This window comes from Nelumbo nucifera, chromosome 1 (assembly GCF_055504915.1).
Source record: "Nelumbo nucifera cultivar China Antique chromosome 1, China Antique-T2T, whole genome shotgun sequence".
In the NCBI taxonomy this organism is placed as follows: Eukaryota; Viridiplantae; Streptophyta; class Magnoliopsida; order Proteales; family Nelumbonaceae; genus Nelumbo; species Nelumbo nucifera.
The window spans coordinates 120687-139850 of NC_142649.1; the positions used below are offsets into that span (position 1 = coordinate 120687).

At 42.2% G+C, this 19164-nt stretch overlaps 1 protein-coding gene across 1 annotated transcript in view; it reads right to left on the reverse strand.

Annotated features, from left to right (window-relative positions):
- Positions 1 to 511: 511 nt before the first annotated feature.
- Positions 512 to 19164, reverse strand: part of LOC104586073 (monocopper oxidase-like protein SKU5) — a 73705-nt gene continuing 55052 nt past the window's right edge. The window contains exons 8-9 of the mRNA XM_010243175.2: positions 880 to 1079; positions 512 to 745 (exon numbers count right to left, since the gene is read on the reverse strand). Coding sequence (XP_010241477.1) covers positions 634 to 745; positions 880 to 1079 — 312 coding nt within the window. The 3' untranslated portion in view covers positions 512 to 633. The remainder of the gene's footprint in view (positions 746 to 879; positions 1080 to 19164) is intronic.

Genomic DNA, 19164 nt, shown 5'->3' on the forward strand with positions numbered 1-19164 from the left:
TCCATGCACGGGAACCACTTAGCTTCGTAAAAAGGTCTATTGGGGTATAGAACCAACTTATCTTGGGGTTTTCTATGGTCTATTGGGGATGGGTGGTCGGTTAAAGTCGGCTTGGATTCAATGGTTACCTTTTAATGCCAATCATATGCCATCCAATTATTTTGGACCTCCAAACCTAAAAGTAGCTTGCTGGATTCATGGTGACCTTTCCATGAATTACATTCCATGACTAGGGAGGCCAGGATAGCTGCTGTTCACCATGTTTCTTTAGGTCAATTCGGAAACTTTGCACAGAAAAATTTATTTCCTCTTTAGTTTGTTGGGCATTGTCCAAGCATAAGCTTTTCCATAAAGCTAGAAATCTCATTTGTTGATAATTTTGCTGCGTATACTTTTCCAGGAAATTGTCATGTTCATGCAAGAGGTGACTCGCTGGATTTCAGTATTTTCATGATTAAACCATTCATTCGCATCATCAACTGCAAAATGATAAAGAAACGAAAAGCCAAGATAGATGTTGAGTTTTTCCTATTTTGCTCGAGCTAAAAATACAGAGTTACAAACAATTTCTGCTATACATTGTTAAAATACAATAAAACAAGTCAACAATGATTATGTTTGTAGTCAAAATGATTATTTGAAGAATATGTTGAGCCACATTATGATAAATGCAGTCAAAATTGTGATTGTACTTGCATTAGCAACGGATGGTGCACCAGAAAACCTTACTCTCTGTGCCTGGTCCCTGCAAATTGGGAGGAAGAAGTGAATGTAATCAAGACCTTATTGGAAGAGGCTATGCTACAACTTCATTATCTTTTCATTAGTAAACTAGAGAACAGTGACAGTGTAGCAGAAAGTTTATTTTGAACATCTTACTTTTGTAAGCTTGCAAGTGCACCACAGAAGATAGTGTTGTCAGGCAAAGGAAGCTCAGTCTTGTCATTCACCTCTGGATTTACCACACTAACATAAACTTCTTGTCCCAAATACCATGAATCAAGGTTCTGCACACGCAGGTTCCAAATGCCCACATTATCAAGAGAAACTAGAATCGCTGTCCATGCTCCAGGAAACACCTGCAACCATGGGATTTATTGAGCATGAATATTGAACAACTACCAGAATAGGTTGAACAGACAAGTAGTTACAAAATACACACTAGGGTTGCATGGGGTTGTAGAGACTAGAGAAAAGGGTCCCAAAAGATTATAAAGGGATTAAGAGTAGGGAAACAGGGATAACAATTAAGTAAATATTGAATGGGGTTTTAGGATTTAAAGGAATGGAGATAAAACTAAGGAAATCAAGAGAAAAATTAAAGTGTAATGGATATAGAAAACATAGATGAGGAGTTTCTAATCAAACTCCGCACAAAGAACAATACAACTAGTTTGGGGCAAGAAAAACAAAATGGAGTTTCATCACTGACACATGGAACTACAACACACATCAGCACCATTTTAAGGAAAATTGAGAACCAATTTGTCAATGTCCAAAGGAGAACTATAGAGAGCTTACCAGAAATTCCTTCAAAATTTTTTGATCACTAAGTCACCAAGTTGAAATGGTAAGATGAGGAGAGATAAAATGTGGTTCCATCAATTGATAAATTGGAATTGCCAAATACAGGTCTGATTGACTGTTTTTGTTAACTCAGACCCAGAGGCTGAGGATGTAGCCAGATGGGGGTGTCTGAGGAATGGAAGACAAGGCAGAGTGGTGGAGATTGGGAGGCTGAATGCTGGTTTGTTTCTTTCTTTATTCCAAAACAAAGACAGAGTGGAGAGAAGAAGGAATTATAGATTGCAAACTAATGCCCGAGTCAGTGGTGTATGCAAATATTCGTAAGGATCAGAGAAATGTATAAGGAGTTTTGGGAATCCAAAGCTCTAGATAGAAGGGCAAATGCTACATTCATCTCTCTAATACAGAAAAAGACTAGGGCAGTGAACATAAAAGATTTCAGGCCAATAAGCTTAATAGGTAGTCCACATAAGCTATTAGCAAAGGAGTTGGCAGGCAGAGGACGGTTATTCATGTGGTAGGGGAATCTTAGATGGCTTTTGTTGAATGGATGAGATATCCATCGTTTGGACGCCCGAATCTTGCAGAATAGAATGGGCAAATTTCAAAAAAATTTCTCTCCATCCTACTGGGAATCGTATTCCCTATTTTAGAAAAATCATATTTTGTTGGAAGGATGAGATATCCATCGTATGGACGCCCGAATCTTGCGGAATAGAATGGGCGAATTTCAAAAAAATTTCTCTTCATCCTACTGGGAATCGTATTCCCTATTTTAGAAAAATCATATTTTTCAAGGATCAATCTTGAACCAATAACCGAACCAGATCTGAACAAAAGCAGTAGGAGAGGGATATACCTGATACGGAAAAATAATATCTTCCAGTGGAAGTGTTCACGCCCAAGGAAGGAACCAAAAACTGCTCCCACTGAAGATGGCGCAGTGCAGGATGGAGCAAAATCAGCAGCATTCTTCACAAGAACCAAATCCTTCGCAAGAATCAGCTGGACGACACGTGACCACTACTTCCAATCAGCCCTTTCACAAAGGACTGATATCAAGATCCAATCTTGATCATTCCTACTGGCAACAGGAGATCGAACTGGCAGATATAGCGGCAGTAGGAAGGAGGCGGCAAGAGAGATTTAGCACAATGATGCTGAATTCTCTCTTCTGTGATATCAGCTCTGAAGAGGATGTGAATATGAATTGTCTTCTAAAGGCTGCCGCCCCCTCCTCCTTTTATAAGCTTAAAGGGATCAGCTCCTAATCCCATTAGGAGTTGCTGATCCAAATCATATTTGGATCAGAATTTCCTTTAAGTGATAAGGGCAAACCCTTATCTTATCAGTAGATTAGATCAACCCCCTCCTAATCCTATTAGGAGGTTTCTATATCTGAATCACATTCGGATCTGGACTCTCTGAGTTGATAGGGTTAAGACTGAATCCTATCTGCTAATCTAATCTCAGAATTCGCCCCTTATTTAACTGATCAAATCAGCTCAGTTCAAAATGGGCTTTAGGCCCAATAAGGTAATGTGCTCACTTTGCCTTCCAAACGGCTGCCTAGTTGGGCTTCCTTGTATGGTGTGGGACCCAAACATTGATCTACACATCAGTCACATGGGTTCAGCCCAGCCTTTGTTACAAGGCCTGGCCGAATACACTGTTATGGACAGTGCACCCCCTGAAACCCATCACATGGGCTCTATGGGCCCAACACTTACCCTAAGTGGTCCCTGGGCCAAGCCACCTTGTAACACCCAGGGACTGTGGGCAGATGCAAGAAGCCAATAATGATCAAACACTGCCCGACAAGAGAAGACCTCTCCCTCGGCTGCAAGGAACAGTGTTGCACTCCCTGCTCACATGGATCCCGGGAATTAAAACCTTTTGCAAACGTCTAGAAACCGTAATATATATACTTTTATATCTCATATAAAATATATTTTGCAAAACAAATCTCAACGATTGAAATCGACTGCTAGCAGTCTTGGTTTCCATCAGAGAGAGTGCATCCCCGATCATTACCTTTGTCCGACAAAGGGGCTAATCCTGTCACTATGATCACCCACTTAGATGAATTCTCAGGCTGTCCCAACATACCCAGGTTTTGACCTCCGCTAAGGATCTCACTGACTAGCATATCAAAGACAGCCCAATCCGACACCTAATGCAGTATCATAATCGAGTCTAGGGGTCAGGCGTAACTTTCCAGTTTTGTCCATCAATCTCCAAGGTCCAGGGCAATATTAGAAATCTGGTATGGTCAAAGATTCAATTAATCCTACACTGCTTGTGCCTTGGGTCTCACCCTGGCGGCTGAGACAGGCCACCCCAACATTTGGCAGCACACCAGTGTCAGCCTTGGTAGGATAAATCTCCCCAGACTTATCCAACGGCTGTGAACATTCTAAACTAACACAAGTCTCATAAGTGTCCAGTTTAAGGGTATTACACAGAAACACACCACAGGAACATGAATCAAATATGTACTTTATTCATTTACAATAAATTCATAATGTACATCATTCTGATTGGAGCTAAGGGCATACAACTGTCTAACAACTCCCACTTGCACTTAGGTCCAATCTGGTACAAACCGGAGTCTCATACTTTCCACGTGTTTCTCAAACACTTTTTGTGTCAGTGGCTCAGTCAATGGGTCTGCTACATTCTCCGCTGACGCTACCTTCTGAATCAGGACATCCCTTTAAACAACAATCTCCTGCAGTACATGATACTTCCTCTCGATGTGTTTCGACTTCGAGTGGGCTCGTGGCTCCTTAGCCTGAGCAATCGCTCCATTGTTGTCACACAACAACGGGACGGGTGATGTGCTGGATGGAATTACTCCCAATTCGTGAACGAACTTCTTCATCCGCACGGCTTCCTTGGCAGTTTCACTTGCGGCAATGTATTCGGCCTCGGTTGTGGAGTCTGCTGTGGACCCCTGTTTGCTGCTTTTCCAGCAAACAACACACGATCCTTTCGTGAAAACATACCCAGATGTAGACTTTCTATCATCTGGATTCGACTGGAAATTGGCATCAGTATACCCCTGGATCTGTAGTGAACTACCATCGAATACCAGACAAAACTCTTTTGTCCTTCAAAGGTACTTAAGTATGTTTTTCACAGCAGTCCAGTGCTCCTGCCCTGGATTGGCCTAAAATCTACTTACCACACTCACTGCCTGAGCAATGTCAGGACGAGTGCACAGCATGGCATACTCCCTACGGCTGAGGCATAGGGAACGTCCTTCATGCCGTCAATCTCCTCAGAGGTCTTGGGAGACATCTTCTTGGAGAGAGTGACTCCGTGCTTGAAAGGAACATTTCCCTTCTTGGAGTTCTCCATGTTGTATCTCTTGACAATTTTGTCAATGCAAGCAGATTGGGATAATCCGCTTCGATCTATCTCTATAGAGTCGAAGACCCAGTATATAGGAGGTTTCTCCAAGATCTTTCATGGAGAATTACTGTGAAAGCCACACTTTCATCATAGTCAACATTCCTACATCATTCCCAATGAGTAGAATGTCGTCTACATACAGAACCAAGAACGTAACCTTGTCCCCACTGGTCTTCCTGTAAACACAAGGCTCATCCGGATTCTGCTCAAAGTCAAACGTTTTGACAGTAGAGTCAAATCGGATGTCCCAACTCTTAGAAGTTTGCTTAAGTCAATATATGGATCTATTTAGTTTACATACCATGTGTTCCTGACCCGCAGCTATGAAGCTTTGCGGCTGCTGCATATAGATGTCTTCAGTAAGATCTCCATTCAGGAATGCAGTTTTGACATCCATTTGCCAAATCTCGTAGTCATGGTATGCTGCTACAGCTAACAGGATCCTAATGGATTTGAGCATGGTCACAGGTGAAAAGGTTTCCTCATAATCGATGCACTCTTTCTGAATGTACCCTTTCGCCACCAGATGAGCTTTGTAGGTCTCAACCCTGCCATCGGGGCCCTTCTTCCTCTTATAGATCCATTTGCAACCAATTGCTTTTACCCCAGGGGGCGGATCTACTAGAGTCCAGACTCCATTGGTCTCCATTGAGTCCATCTCAGCTCTCATGGCATCTACCCACTTAAGGGAGTCTATGTCCAACATAGCCTCCGCATAAGTCACGAGATCCTCCTCACCTTCCACCAGGTAACTATCCTGGTCATAACCAAAACGGACTGGTGACCTGGATAACCGGGTAGATTTTCTAAGTTGGTCACTACCTTGAACTTGTGGGACACCTCCTACTACATCCGAGCTCTCCTCATCAAGAACAATTTCCTGACGATGATTGTTCAGGATGTAATCATTTTCCAAGAATTGTGCATTTCGACTGCAGAACACCTTCTGCTCACTTGGGTCATAGAATAGGTAACCCAGTGAGCCTTTTGGGTAGCCTACAAATAGGCAACGGCTGGTCTTGGATTCCAATTTGTCCGAACTCGTTCTTTTAACGTGTCGGATAACCCCAAATCTTCAAGTGTCGTACACTTGGTTTCTTTCCTGTCCAAAGCTCATAGGGAGTCTTCGGAACTGATTTGGTTGGAACCCGGTTCAGCACGTATATCGCAGTCTCCAATGCGTATCCCCAAAAGGATGTGGGTAACTCTGAATGGACGAGAAGTGACCGGACCATATCCAATAAGGTCCTAATCCTCCTCTCTGAAACACCGTTAAGTTGTGGTGTAGCAGGAGAAGCCAACTGTGGTACTATCCCGTTGACCTTCAAGTAGTCCCTGAATTTGTTAGAGAGATACTCGCCACCTCGATCCGATCGAAGGGTCTTAATTTCTCTCCCTAACTGTTTCTCGACCTCTTGTCTGAACTCTTTGAACTTTTCAAAAGATTCAGACTTATGTCTCATTAGGTACACGTAACCATACCGAGAATAATCATCGGTAAATGTTCTGGTTACGGGTCCTAACACTCAGGAGACCACATACATCAGTATGTATAAGGTCAAGCGTGCCTGTACATCTTTCAGGCTTACCGTTAAATGGCCTCTTTGTCATCCTACCCTAAAGGCAAAGCTCACAAGTGGGAAGATCTTCTACAGTTAGAAAATCCAAAGGACCATCCTTTATCAGTCTTATGATTCGGTCAATACCGATATGGCCAAGTCGGTAATGCCACAGGCACGTGGGATTAACTATATCACGTACTCTTTTCTTGGGGATATTAGTCGACGCAGTTTCGACTATGTTAGTTTCTAGAGAAATATGTAGAACATAGAGACCGCTCTCCAGTTCCTCGTATGCGATGAATCTGTTGTTTCTTTTAATAGTAATCGTATTACTGAAAAAAACAGAATATCCATCCGCACACAGTTTAGAGACAGAAATCAAATTTCTTCTTAAATTTTGCACAAAAAGACAATCTTTAAGTACAATGGATCATTCTCTAAAAAGTAACTCTACGGTTCCCATCGCCGTAGCTGCAACACTTGCAGAAGTCCCCAAGTAGAGCGTCACTTCACCTTCATTCAGCCTTCTTCTTACCTTGAACCCCTGCAGTGAGTTACACACATGAGTTGAAGCCCCAGAGTCAATACACCAGGATGCAAAAGCCACCAATAAATTGGTTTCTATGACACAAGATTCGAAATTACCTTTCTTGGATTCCAGGTATTGAGGACAATTCCTCTTCCAGTGACTGGTCTCTTTGCAGAAGTGACACGCATCCGATGCCCTGTCTTTCTTCTGCTTCTTGGGTTTGGCAGCTTTCTTCTGAGGCTTATTTGCCTTCCTCTTTTTCTTGTCCGATTTGCTAGCTTCAGCAATTATAGCCACAGGCTCATCTTTCTTAATCAAATCCTCGGCCCTCTGCAACATGTTGCTGAGTTCCTGACATTCAGCTTGTTCATATTGTAATTCATTATGAACGGGTTGAAGGAAGAAAGCAAAGAGTTAAGGATGGCATCCACTTGCGTGCCAAGATCTAGCCCGGATCCAAAGCTTCAAGCTCGTTGATATAACCCATCATCCGAAGACAATGGTCATGAACCTGTTGCCCCTTGGACATTTGAGCGGCCATGAACTGTTTCAAGACTTTCTGTCGAGTAGAACGATTCTGCTCTTCGTACATTGTCTTTAAACTATTCAATATGTCCTTGGCTAGTTCGATCTGATCGAACTGCCTCTGTATCGGATTGTCTGGGGAGGCAAAGACATAGCAGCGGGCTAGGGATGCTCCGAGGCAGGATTTTTGGAATGCCCTCCTTCTAGCCTCAGAAGCCCTATCACTCGGATGCTCCGAGGCAGGATTTTTGACTACCTTATCCAATTTTTCAAATGTTAAGACCAACATGAGGTTACGGTACCAATCAACATAGTTCAGGCCCTTAAGCTTGTTGTCGTCAAGAAGCTTTGCAAATTGTCCATTTGCCATTTTTTGGCAAAACAACAAACATTAGTCCACAACCTAGTTTGATTCATGTTCATTACATAGATATGGCTTTTAATCTATGTTCCATTTCCATTTGTTCATTTCTGAGATTTCCCTCCCATCTCAGTGACGGAGACAGCGACTTGTCTCTGGAAATTTGGGGAACCACATAGGGTGCATGGAACCAACTGTTTCAGCTGCAAAACCCCACCACCTTTCTGTGATGGATCATATCCACTCATCATATGAGTTTTCCCTTTGGCCTTTGTCAGACAAGGTTCAGAGCCGTTTTCAGGTAAACCTTTCTGTCTAGTAAGTGCTTACCCATCATATTCGTGAACGCCAAGGTACCGTGAGAGAGTTCCCATTTTTTGGTGAAGCCCCTCCCACATCGGTCTATGACGCCCCTATCATCTTATGAAACACTCAGACAAGCCCATCAGCAAATGGATAACCCATTTTCTGGTGCGTTTCCTCATTACTGAAGGGCCCATCCTCATGCTAATGATGGAAGGCCTTTAGAGAATTCATCACATGAATCTCCCTATCACATGCACTCATATTCATTGGAAGGAACGAAAAATTACGTCCTAGTTTGATTTAGGTCAAACCAAAGTGGCTCCCACTGACTTTCATAAAGCCAGATTTTCGGTGGGCCCAAATCGGCTAAGGTTCCGCACGTTTCCTCTTCAAGAGGTGTGGGGCCCACCATTGAGGGAGGTCATCCAATGACCAGTAGGGACACCATGGCAATGATGTGCATTCAGCCAGGGTGTGCGCAAGAGCCACTATCGAATCAGCATGGGCCAAGCACTTATGGCCCATGAACGTAACACATCACACATCCATACATCACATGCAGGGAAGAATTGATGCAATCAATCAATATCTGTAAAGCCCATTTTTAATCCATAATATTAACCATTAATATGGGCCTAAATTAGGGTTGATCAATTCGATCCATATAGCTTTATCTACAAAGTGGGCTTTTAGCAGTTTTAACAATTTAAAACTGGGCCTTTACAGGTTGGGCCGAATTAAACATTCAATTAATTATCAATCCTTAGGCCCATTAGTAGGAGAATTAGGGCTGACATTCAGCCTTGATCGAACCCTAGATTCGGTCCAACCAGTTTGGACCAATTTGGTTCGAATGGGTCTAGGGTTTGATCTTTAATTAAAGATTTATTCAAGAAATTAATCTGGAATTAAATACTGATAAAAGAAAAACAAGAATCAGTCAGATAGGGCTGTTCACACAATCCCTCCTGCAAAACAGAGGTTAGATCACAGTTTGCAGTTTCACAAACTGCAAATCGCAGATAGCAATTTTCTCATCTGCGAAATCTCCTTCCTTCTGCCACCATCTTCGATCCAAAATAAAAATAAATAGAAAACCTAATTTTTATTAATAATTACATAAGATCGAATGCCTATACATTCAGTCTAAAAAAAATTATTTTACAGACGAAATGTAATAAAATAATCAAGAAACTGCAAATCGCAGGTTCCCTGCGCCAATCAAGATTTCGATCTCCATGTGTACGAACAGCCCAAAAATCAAGAAAATTATAAAGAACAGATCTAAATAATAATCAGCCTAATAAAATTTATTTTCAGATTAAACGCCCATCAACTGTAAACAAATTTTCCAGAAAAACCCTATAATTGTGCAAATCGGGTAGAACGCCTTGTGCCCATTTGCGTAGGTTCAGATTTGATCCAATTCAGTTCAAGACTTGAACCTGGCTCTGATACCACTGAAGGGATGAGATATCCATCGTATGGACGCCCGAATCTTGCGGAATAGAATGGGCGAATTTCAAAAAAATCTCTCCATCCTACTGGGAATCGTATTCCTAATTTTAGAAAAATCATATTTTTCAAGGATCAATCTTGAACCAAGAACCGAACCAGATCTAAACAAAAGCAGTAGGAGAGGGATATACCTGATACGGAGAAATAATATCTCCCAATGGAGGTGTTCACGCCCAAGGAAGGAACCAAAAACTGCTCCCACTGAAGATGGCGCAGTGCAGGATGGAGCAAAATCAGCAACGTTCTTCCCAAGAACCAGATCCTTCGCAAGAATCAGCTAAATGACACGTGACCACTACTTCCAATCAGCCCTTTCACAAAGGACTGATATCAAAATCCAATCTTGATCACTCCTACTAGCGACAGGAGATCGAACTGGCAGATATGGCAGTGGCAGGAAGGAGGCGGCAAGAGAGATTTAGCACAATGATGTTGAATTCTCTCTTCTGTGATATCAACTCTGAAGAGGATGTGAATATGAATTGTCTTCTAAAGGCTGCCGCCCCCTCCTCTTTTTATAAGCTTAAAGGGATCAACTCCTAATCCCAGTTGCTGATCCAAATCATATTTGGATCAGAATTTCCTTTAAGTGATAAGGGCAAATCCTTATCTTATCTACAGATTAGATCAATCCCCTCCTAATCCTATTAGGGGGTTTCCAGATCTGAATCACATTCGGATCTGGACTCTCTGAGTGGATAGGGTTAAAACCCAATCCTATCTGTTAATCTAATATCAGAATTCGCCCCTTATTTAACTGATCAAATCGGCCCAGTTCGAAATGGGCTTTAGGCCCAATAAGGTAATGTGCTCACTTAGCCTTTCAAACTGCTGCCCAGTTGGGCTTCCTTGTATGGCGTGGGACCCAAACATTGATCTGCACATCAGTCACATGGGTTCAGCCCAGCCTTTATTACAAAGCCTAGCCGAATACACTGTTATGGACAATGCACCCCCTGAAACCCATCACATGGGCTCTATGGGCCCAACACTTACCCTAAGTGGTCCCTGGGCCAAGTCACCTTGTAACACCCAAGGACTGTGGGCAGATGCAAGATTAGCCCATCAGGTATTATCCTCAATGGTCTTACACTTAACCTCTCAGCCCATAATGATCAAATACTGCCCGACAAGAGAAGACCTCTCCATCGACTGCAAGGAACAGTGTTGCACTCCCTGCTCACATGGATCCCGGGAATTAAAACCTTTTGCAAACGTTTAGAAACCGTAATATATATACTTTTATATCTCATATAAAATATATTTTGCAAAACAAATCTCAACGATTGAAATCGGCTGCTGACAGTCTTGGTTTCCATCAGAGAGAGTGCATCCCCGATCATTACCTTTGTCCGACAAAGGGGCTGATCCTGTCACTATGATCACCCACTCAGATGAATTCTCAAACTGTCCCAACATACCCAAGTTTTGACCTCTGCTAAGGATCTCACTGATTGACATATCAAAGACAGCCCAATCCGACACCTAGTGCAGTATCATAATCAAATCTAGGGGTCAGGTGTAACTTTTCAGTTTTGCCCATCAATCTCCAAGGTCCAGGGCAATACTGGAAATCTGGTCCGATTCAAAGATTCAATTAATCCTACACTGCTTGTGCCTTGAGTCTCACCCTGGCGGCTGAGACAGGCCACCCCAACATTTGGCAACACACCAGTGTCGGCCTTGGTAGGATAAATCTCCCCAGACTTATCCAACAGCTGTGAACATTCTAAACTAACACGAGTCTCATAAGTGTCCAGTTTAAGGGTATTACATAGAAACATACCACAGGAATATGAATCAAATATGTACTTTATTCATTTACAATAAATTCATAATGTACATCATTCTTATTGGAGCTAAGGGCATACAACTGTCTAACATTTGTAGAAGGAAAGCAAATTCTGGATGGGGTATTGGTGGCTAGTGAATGTATAGATTCAAGAAATATTGACCAAAAACAAATGTATAGATTCAAGAATAGGAAGTGGAAGACCAGGCTTAGTATGCAAGTTAGACATTGAGAAGGCATATGACCATGTAGAATGGGGATTCTTGGAGGAGATGCAAATGTTGATAGGGGTTGGGGAGGTTTGGAGGTTGGATGTATGGGTGCATCTCATCAGCTTCTTTCTCATTGTTAATTAATGGAGTCTCATCTGAATTCTTCCAAGCATCTAGGGGTTGAGATCCAATTTCCCCATTGCTGTTTGTTTTAGTAATGGAAGCACTAAATCTGATCATGAAGAAAGGAGTTCAGAGAGGATGGATAGAAGGCTTTAAAGTAGAAACTAAAGGTCTGCATATCTCCCACCTTCAATGTGCTGATGATGCACTAATTTTTTTAGATGCTTCAGTAAATCAAGTTCTGAACCTAAGAGCTATCTTAGCCAACTTTGAGACGCTGACTGGATTGAAAGTGAACTTAGAAAAAAGCTTACTGATAGGAGTTGGGGACCTAAGTAGGGAGGAAGTAGAACAATTTGCAAGGGTGATGGAATGTAAAGTAGAGGAGCTCTTTCCTCTATCTTGGGCTGCCGGTGGAACATTTGGAGACCTCTAATAGAAAGAGGGGAGAGGCAGCTGGACAGATGGAAGGCCAAGTACCTCTCTTTGGGTGAGAGAATTACTCTCATAAAGAGTGTTCTTTCCAATTTACCAACTTGCTACCTTTCTTTGCTAAAGAAGTGGCTATGAAAATTGAGAAGATTCAAAGAGATTTTCTATGGGAAGGGGTGGGGGATACAAAAATTTCACTTGGCCAAGTGGGAGAAGGTGTGTAGGTCAAAGGAGGGGGGAGGTTTAGGGCTGAGAAAGGTACAGTTATTTAACAAAGCACTGATAGGGAAATGGTTGTGGAGATTTGGGCAAAAGAGAGGGAGGCTTTATGGAGGAGGGTGGTGGTTGGAAAATATGGAGTGGTAAGGTTCAGGTGGGAATCAAAGGAATTAAGAAGTTCTTATGGGGTAAGCGGTTGGAAAGGAATCATGAGTTTTAATCAAGAGTTTAGAAGTTTGGTCAAGTTCAAAGTGGGGGATGGTTCTAGAGTGAGGTTTTGGGAAGATGAATGGCTCGGGGTAAGGAAACTTTGTGATGTTTGCCCAAGATTATACAAGTTGACAGAACAAGTTTCAATAGACCAGTGTTATGAGTGGAGAGGGGAGCAACTGATTTGGAATCCGAAATTTAAAAGACCTCTACTGGACCAAGAAGAGGAAGAATGTATTCTATTATTGGAAAAATTAGAAGGTACCAACATCTCTAGATCCACAAAAGATTACTTATGGTGGAAAGAATGCAGAGAAGGAAGATTCTCTGTAATGTCATTCTATAAGGCATTAATAAGAGAAGGAATGGAGTCAGACAAGATAAAAGGAGTGTGGGGTAACCCAGTACCCCCAAGGGTAGAAGCCTTTGCCTGGATGGTGTCGCATGACAGCATCCTTACTACTGATCACCTGAAGTCAAGGGGATTACAGTTAGCAAGCTGCTATTACTTATGCAACCAGGAGAAAGAAACAATCCTTCACTTGTTCTTCTCATGTAGTGTAGCAAACTTCATTTGGAAGTTCTTCTCCTTGTTTGGAGTGAGTGTCTTCCAACCTTTTTTTTCCAGCAGAGATCTTCTCCAAATGGCCCAAACTCAGAGGAAACAAGGAAGCTAGAACTGGCCCAAGAGGAAACAAGGAAGCTAGAACTCTTTGGAGCTATATTCCATTTGCAGTATGCTGGTCTATATGGAAAGATAGAAACATAAGGATTTTTTAGGACAACTGGACAAGTCAAAAAGCATTGAATACCTGGTAGAAGCAGTGGGCAACCTGATTTCAGACTGGATTCTTAAACTTCAAGATTTCGACCAAGTAAACAAATCTAATCTGTTGGAGAATTTTTGGAGCACTTTTGATTTGCATCTTTGTAATAATGATTCTTTTTCAGTTTAATTTCGCATGTGTATTTGGTTTGTCAACTTGACAACCATTGGTTATGAGTTGTACTTCCTTTTTCAGTTTAATGAAATTTCTATTTATCCTTCAAAAAAAAGGAGTAGGTTGGGCAAAATGGAGGGATGTATCTGACTTTTGTATTGTTTTCTTTCTAGAAGAGAGAGAGGGGAGGAGAGAAGAGGAAGAAAAGTGTTTGGGAGACAAAAAGTTCTGGCTGGCAGCGCCCAGCTTCTCATTTATAATAATATGATGTAAAAATAAAAGAAAGAGAGTTACAAATATGCCCCCGACGGCACCCTAATAATAAAAAATCATAAACAAAGAAAAGAACATGCTGACAACAAACAGTAGAAATAAAGATAAATCTAACAACACTCCCCCTCAAGTTGGGCTGAATATATATCTATCATGCCCAACTTGTCACACAACTAATTGTATCACAAGTATGCAAGATTCAAAGTATTGATACGTATCGGGCCGTATCGGCCGATACTTATCGTATCAGGGGCTTCCTGAAACGCCTCTACAGGGGGTGTTTCGGGGTCCCAACTGATTCAGAGGGTGGACAGACCTTAAACTGGCCCCTCTGAACCAGGTTCAAAAAAAACACTAAAAAAATTAAAAAAAAAGCTACCGATACTGCTCGATACACCACTACCGGCATATTGGGCATATCGATATTTTGAACCTTGCAAGTACGAAAGCCCTTTTGTGAGAACATCAACTAGTTGCTCCTTGGAGTTAACATAAGGAGTACCGAATTCTCCCTTTTCCAGTTTTTCTCTTATGAAGTGCTTGTTCACTTCAATGTGCTTGGTCCTATCGTGTAGGACAGCATTGCTAACAATGTTTAAAGATGCCTTATTGTCATAGTAAAGTGGCATAGGATTGTGAACAGTAACCCCAAGTTACCCTAGAAGATTCTTCAGCCAAAGTACTTCAGCCACCCCATGTGTCGTAGCCCTATTTGTTTTTTACTTCTCCATGTCACTAGATTTCCTCCCACAAATGTACATTACTTATTTATGGACTTTCTATCATCCATAGCACTTGCCAAATCAGCATCTGTATAGACTTCTACCTTTAGATGATTATGTTTGCTTAATAGCAAACCTATTCTTGGGTACTTCTAAGAATCCTCTCTATTGCTTCTTCAAATACCTAAGAATCCTCTCCGTTGCCTCCATGTGTGGTCTCTTAAGGGAATGCATGAATTAGCTTAGGACCCCAACTGAATAAGCATGTCTGGACGTGCCATGGACAAATAAAGCAACCTTCCCACTAACCTTTGAAACTGTTTCGCATCCTCTAAAGGTTCACCATCACAATCACCCAGTTTATGATCAACACATAGGAGTATTTGTTGGTGGCTTTGAACTTAACTTGCCTGTGTCTTGTAACAAATCAAGGATATACTTCCTTTGAGAAATGAATATGCCCCTTTTTGATCGGGCAACTTCAATTCCAGGAAAGTACTTTAGAGGACCTAGATCTTTCACTTCAAATTGAGAGGCTAGGAACTCCTTCAGCTTTTGTATTTTTGAGCCCTAGTTTCCTATAATGATGATATCATCCACGTACACTACCAGCACAACAACTTGTTCCTGACATCTCTTTACAAAGAGTGTGATCAGACTAACATTGTTTGAACCCTACTTGCTAGACCGCCATATGAAATTTATTGAACCATGCTCTGGGAGATTGTTTTAAACCATAAAGGGACTTTATTAGCTTGTACACCTTATTTTCACTTCCTTTGGCATAGAAATTTGGGGGTTGAATCATGTATACCTCCTCCTCTAGGTCTTTAAGAAGGCATTCTTTATATCCAGTTGGTGTAATTCCCAGTCAAGGTTTAATGATAGAAGAACCCGAATTGAGTTCATCTCAGTTACTGGAGGAAACGTCTCATCATAGTCAACACCATAAACTTGAGTGTACCATTTTGCTACAGTAGAAAATCAAGACTGCAATCAGTCTTGAACCCTAAAAGATTTTAGGTTAAGAAAAGCAGAAGAAAAGTGAGAGGAAGGAGAAGGAAGAGAAGAGAAACAGTAGAACACAAGGGTTTGAAAGGAGGAATAGATTCTAACACATCTGCTGCCGCCACTCTCTTAGTATTTATAGGTTATGTTCAGTACATAGAGAAAAGGACAGATCTGCCCTTAGTACTTACATGACATAAAGTAAATAAAAAACTGAAATAAATAACAATTGAAATAACAAACCGACTCCAACTGACACTACTATGAAATAAATAATTACACATGCTGTCCTACGAACACAGTGGGGACCACTGCTGTGGGGCCCACATCAGTGTTCTCTACACTCCCCCTCAAGTTGGGAGTAGATATTTATCATTCCCAACTTGGATAGGTCTGCCTCTAACTTCTTCCTTGGTACAGTCTTGGTGAGGATATCCGCGAGCTGCATATTAGATGTGATATACGGGAGACACTTTTTGTGATGTGACCCTCTCTCGCACAAAATGTCAATCAACTTCGATATGTTTAGTTCTGTCATGCTGCACTGGGTTGTGGGCTATATTAATAGCTGCCTGATTATCACAATACAACATCAAGGGCTTTTCATAGTCAATACCCAACTCTTCAAGTAGTGATCTCAACAATAAGATTTCAGCCACTCCGTTAGCCATTGACCTATATTCCGCTTCAGCACTAGAGCGGGAAACAACACTCTGCTTCTTACTCCTCCAAGAGACAAGGTTACCTCCCACAAGGGCAAAATGTCTAGAGGTAGACCTTCTGTCATCAACACTCCCAGCCCAATCGGCATCTGTATAGACATCCACCTTCATGTGATTATTGTTCTTGAGCAGTATACCTCTACCCGGGCATCTCTTCAAGTATGCTAATATTCTCTCAGCCGCAAGGAGATGAGAAGTTCTAGGGGAATGCATGTACTGGCTAACAACACTAATTGCATAACTGATATCTGGCCGAGTGAGGCAGAGATATAGGAGCTTTCCAACCAACCGTTGGAACATAACTTTGTCTTCAAGAGGCTCCCCGCCCTCTGCACTAATCTTGTGATTCTGTTCAATGGGTGTATCAGCAGGCTTAACACATAACTTTCCAGTTTCCGCCAACAGGTCTAGAACATATTTTCTCTGGGAGATAAAAATCCCCTGTTTAGATCTACCAACCTCAATACCCAAAAAATACCGTAGTGCACCAAGATCTTTCACCTCAAACTCTTGATGAAGGAGCTATTTAAGGAACTCAATCTCATGGCTATCATTTCCTGTCACCACAATATCATCAACATATACTGCAAGTAGTGTCAGAGAGGACTCCACCCTCTTGATGAACAGTGTATGATCTGACTGGGCCTGTACATAACCGAACTTTCCAAGGGCTAATCTGAACCTATCAAACCAGGCTCTAGGTGACTGCTTCAAACCATACAATCCCTTGTTCAGTCGGAAAACCTTCTTACCTGTCTCTGTATCATAGAATCCAGGAGGCAACTGCATGTAGACCTCTTCCTATAAGTCTCCATTCAGAAAGGCATTTTTAACATCCATCTGGAACAAGGGCCAAGAATGATTTGCTGCAAGGGATAACAGAACTCGGATGGTGGTCATCTTGGCTACTGGGGCAAAGGTCTCCAAGTAGTCTATACCATAAGTCTGGGTGAACCCCTTTGCGACCAACCGGGCTTTGTACCTTTCAATAGAGCCATCAGCATTATGCTTCACAGTGAATACCCATCTACATCCAACCAGTTTCTTTCCTTTTGGTAGGTCAACCAGTGCCCAAGTATTATTCTTCAACAGGGCATCCATTTTGACTTGTATTGTATCTTTCTATTCTAGAACTGATAAGGCTTCTTGCACTGTTCTTGGAATAGGGACATTGGCAATGGAAGTGAGATAGGACCGGTAAGAGGGAGATAGGCGATCATAGGATAAGAACAATGAGATGTTGTGAGTTGTAGATTTGGTGCAATGCCATTTCCCTTTGCGGACGGCAATAGGGAGGTCAAGGTCATCCACAAGAGGGGAAGTGGCAACAGTGGAAGGTGTCTCAGTAGGCTCTGGATCTAGAGCCGCAGAAGGAACTGGAGATGGCCGGGACTGCCGATGACTAGGATCAACCTGCCTGCATCACCTGTGATAGACTCTCAACTCCTGATCCCTCTGACCACCTTCACCACTACAGCCTTCATCACCCAGTGGAATAGGTAAAGGAACAGCCCCACTCCCACTGCGCTCCCCCTGAGGAAAGAGACTCAAAATCCCACTCACTGCGCTCCCCCTGAGGAAAGAGACTCAAAATCCCACTCTCACTGCTCTCCCCCTAAGGAGAAACCCTAGGATAATAGGGTGTCTCCTCGAAGAAGGTGAAATCCATGGAGACAAACATTTTCCCTGAAATCGGATCATAGCAACAATAACCCTTTTGAGTTTGTGCATAACCGAGGAAAATGCATTTGGAGGCCTTAGGTTCAAACTTGGAATGATGAGGCCCGAGAAGCTGAACGAAACAGGTACAACCAAAGGTTTTAAGGGGAACAATAAACAACTCCTCGTTTGGGTATAGAAGGGAAAAAGGGGTTTTCATATCAAAAACCTGGGAAGGAACCCGATTAATGAGATATACTGCCATGAGGATAGCATCACCCCAGAAGCGAATAGGTACATTGGAGGTAAACATAAATGCTTCTAGCCACCTCCAAGATGTGCCTATTCTTCCTTTCGGCAACGCCGTTCTGCTGCGGTGTATGAGGGCAAGTGCTTTGGTGAATAACTCCATGGCTAAGAAGGTAGGAGGTCAATGGCTTAGCAAAGTATTCCTTTGCATTATCAGATCTAAGGACTTTGATTTTGGCCCCAAACTGAGTGAGAATCATCTAATGGAAGTTTTGGGTCATAGCAGGAACCTCATCCCGAGAACGCATAAGATAGACCCAAGAAAAGCGGGTATGGTCATCAACAAACAGTAGAAAGTATCTGTACCCACCCATAGAAAAGATGTGATATGGCCCCCAAACATCAGTATGCACAATATCAAAAGAAGAATTACTCCTTTTATTACTCAAAGAATAAGAAGTTCTACAATGTTTGGCAAACTCACAACTCTCACACCTCAACTTTGATAACTCAACAGACTCAAATAAAGTAGGAAACAGACTCTTCAAGGACCTGAAAGACAAATAACCTAATCGATTATGCCAAAGCATAACCGGACTCACAGACTGAGAAACAAAAGACTTCTTATCCACTGACTCCTCCCGACGAGAACTCTCTCCAAGCAAATAAATCCCATTCGTCTTACGGCCAATCCCAATCACCTTCCTCGTCTCCAAGTCCTGAAAAACACATCGGTCAGGGAAAAAGGCAGGTCAATATCAAGCTTAGGAACATGCAAGACAAAAGATAAAGAGATAGTATCCAATAACTTGATGTCACCCTTGCCCGAAATGGGAACAAGAGAGCCATCAGCAATG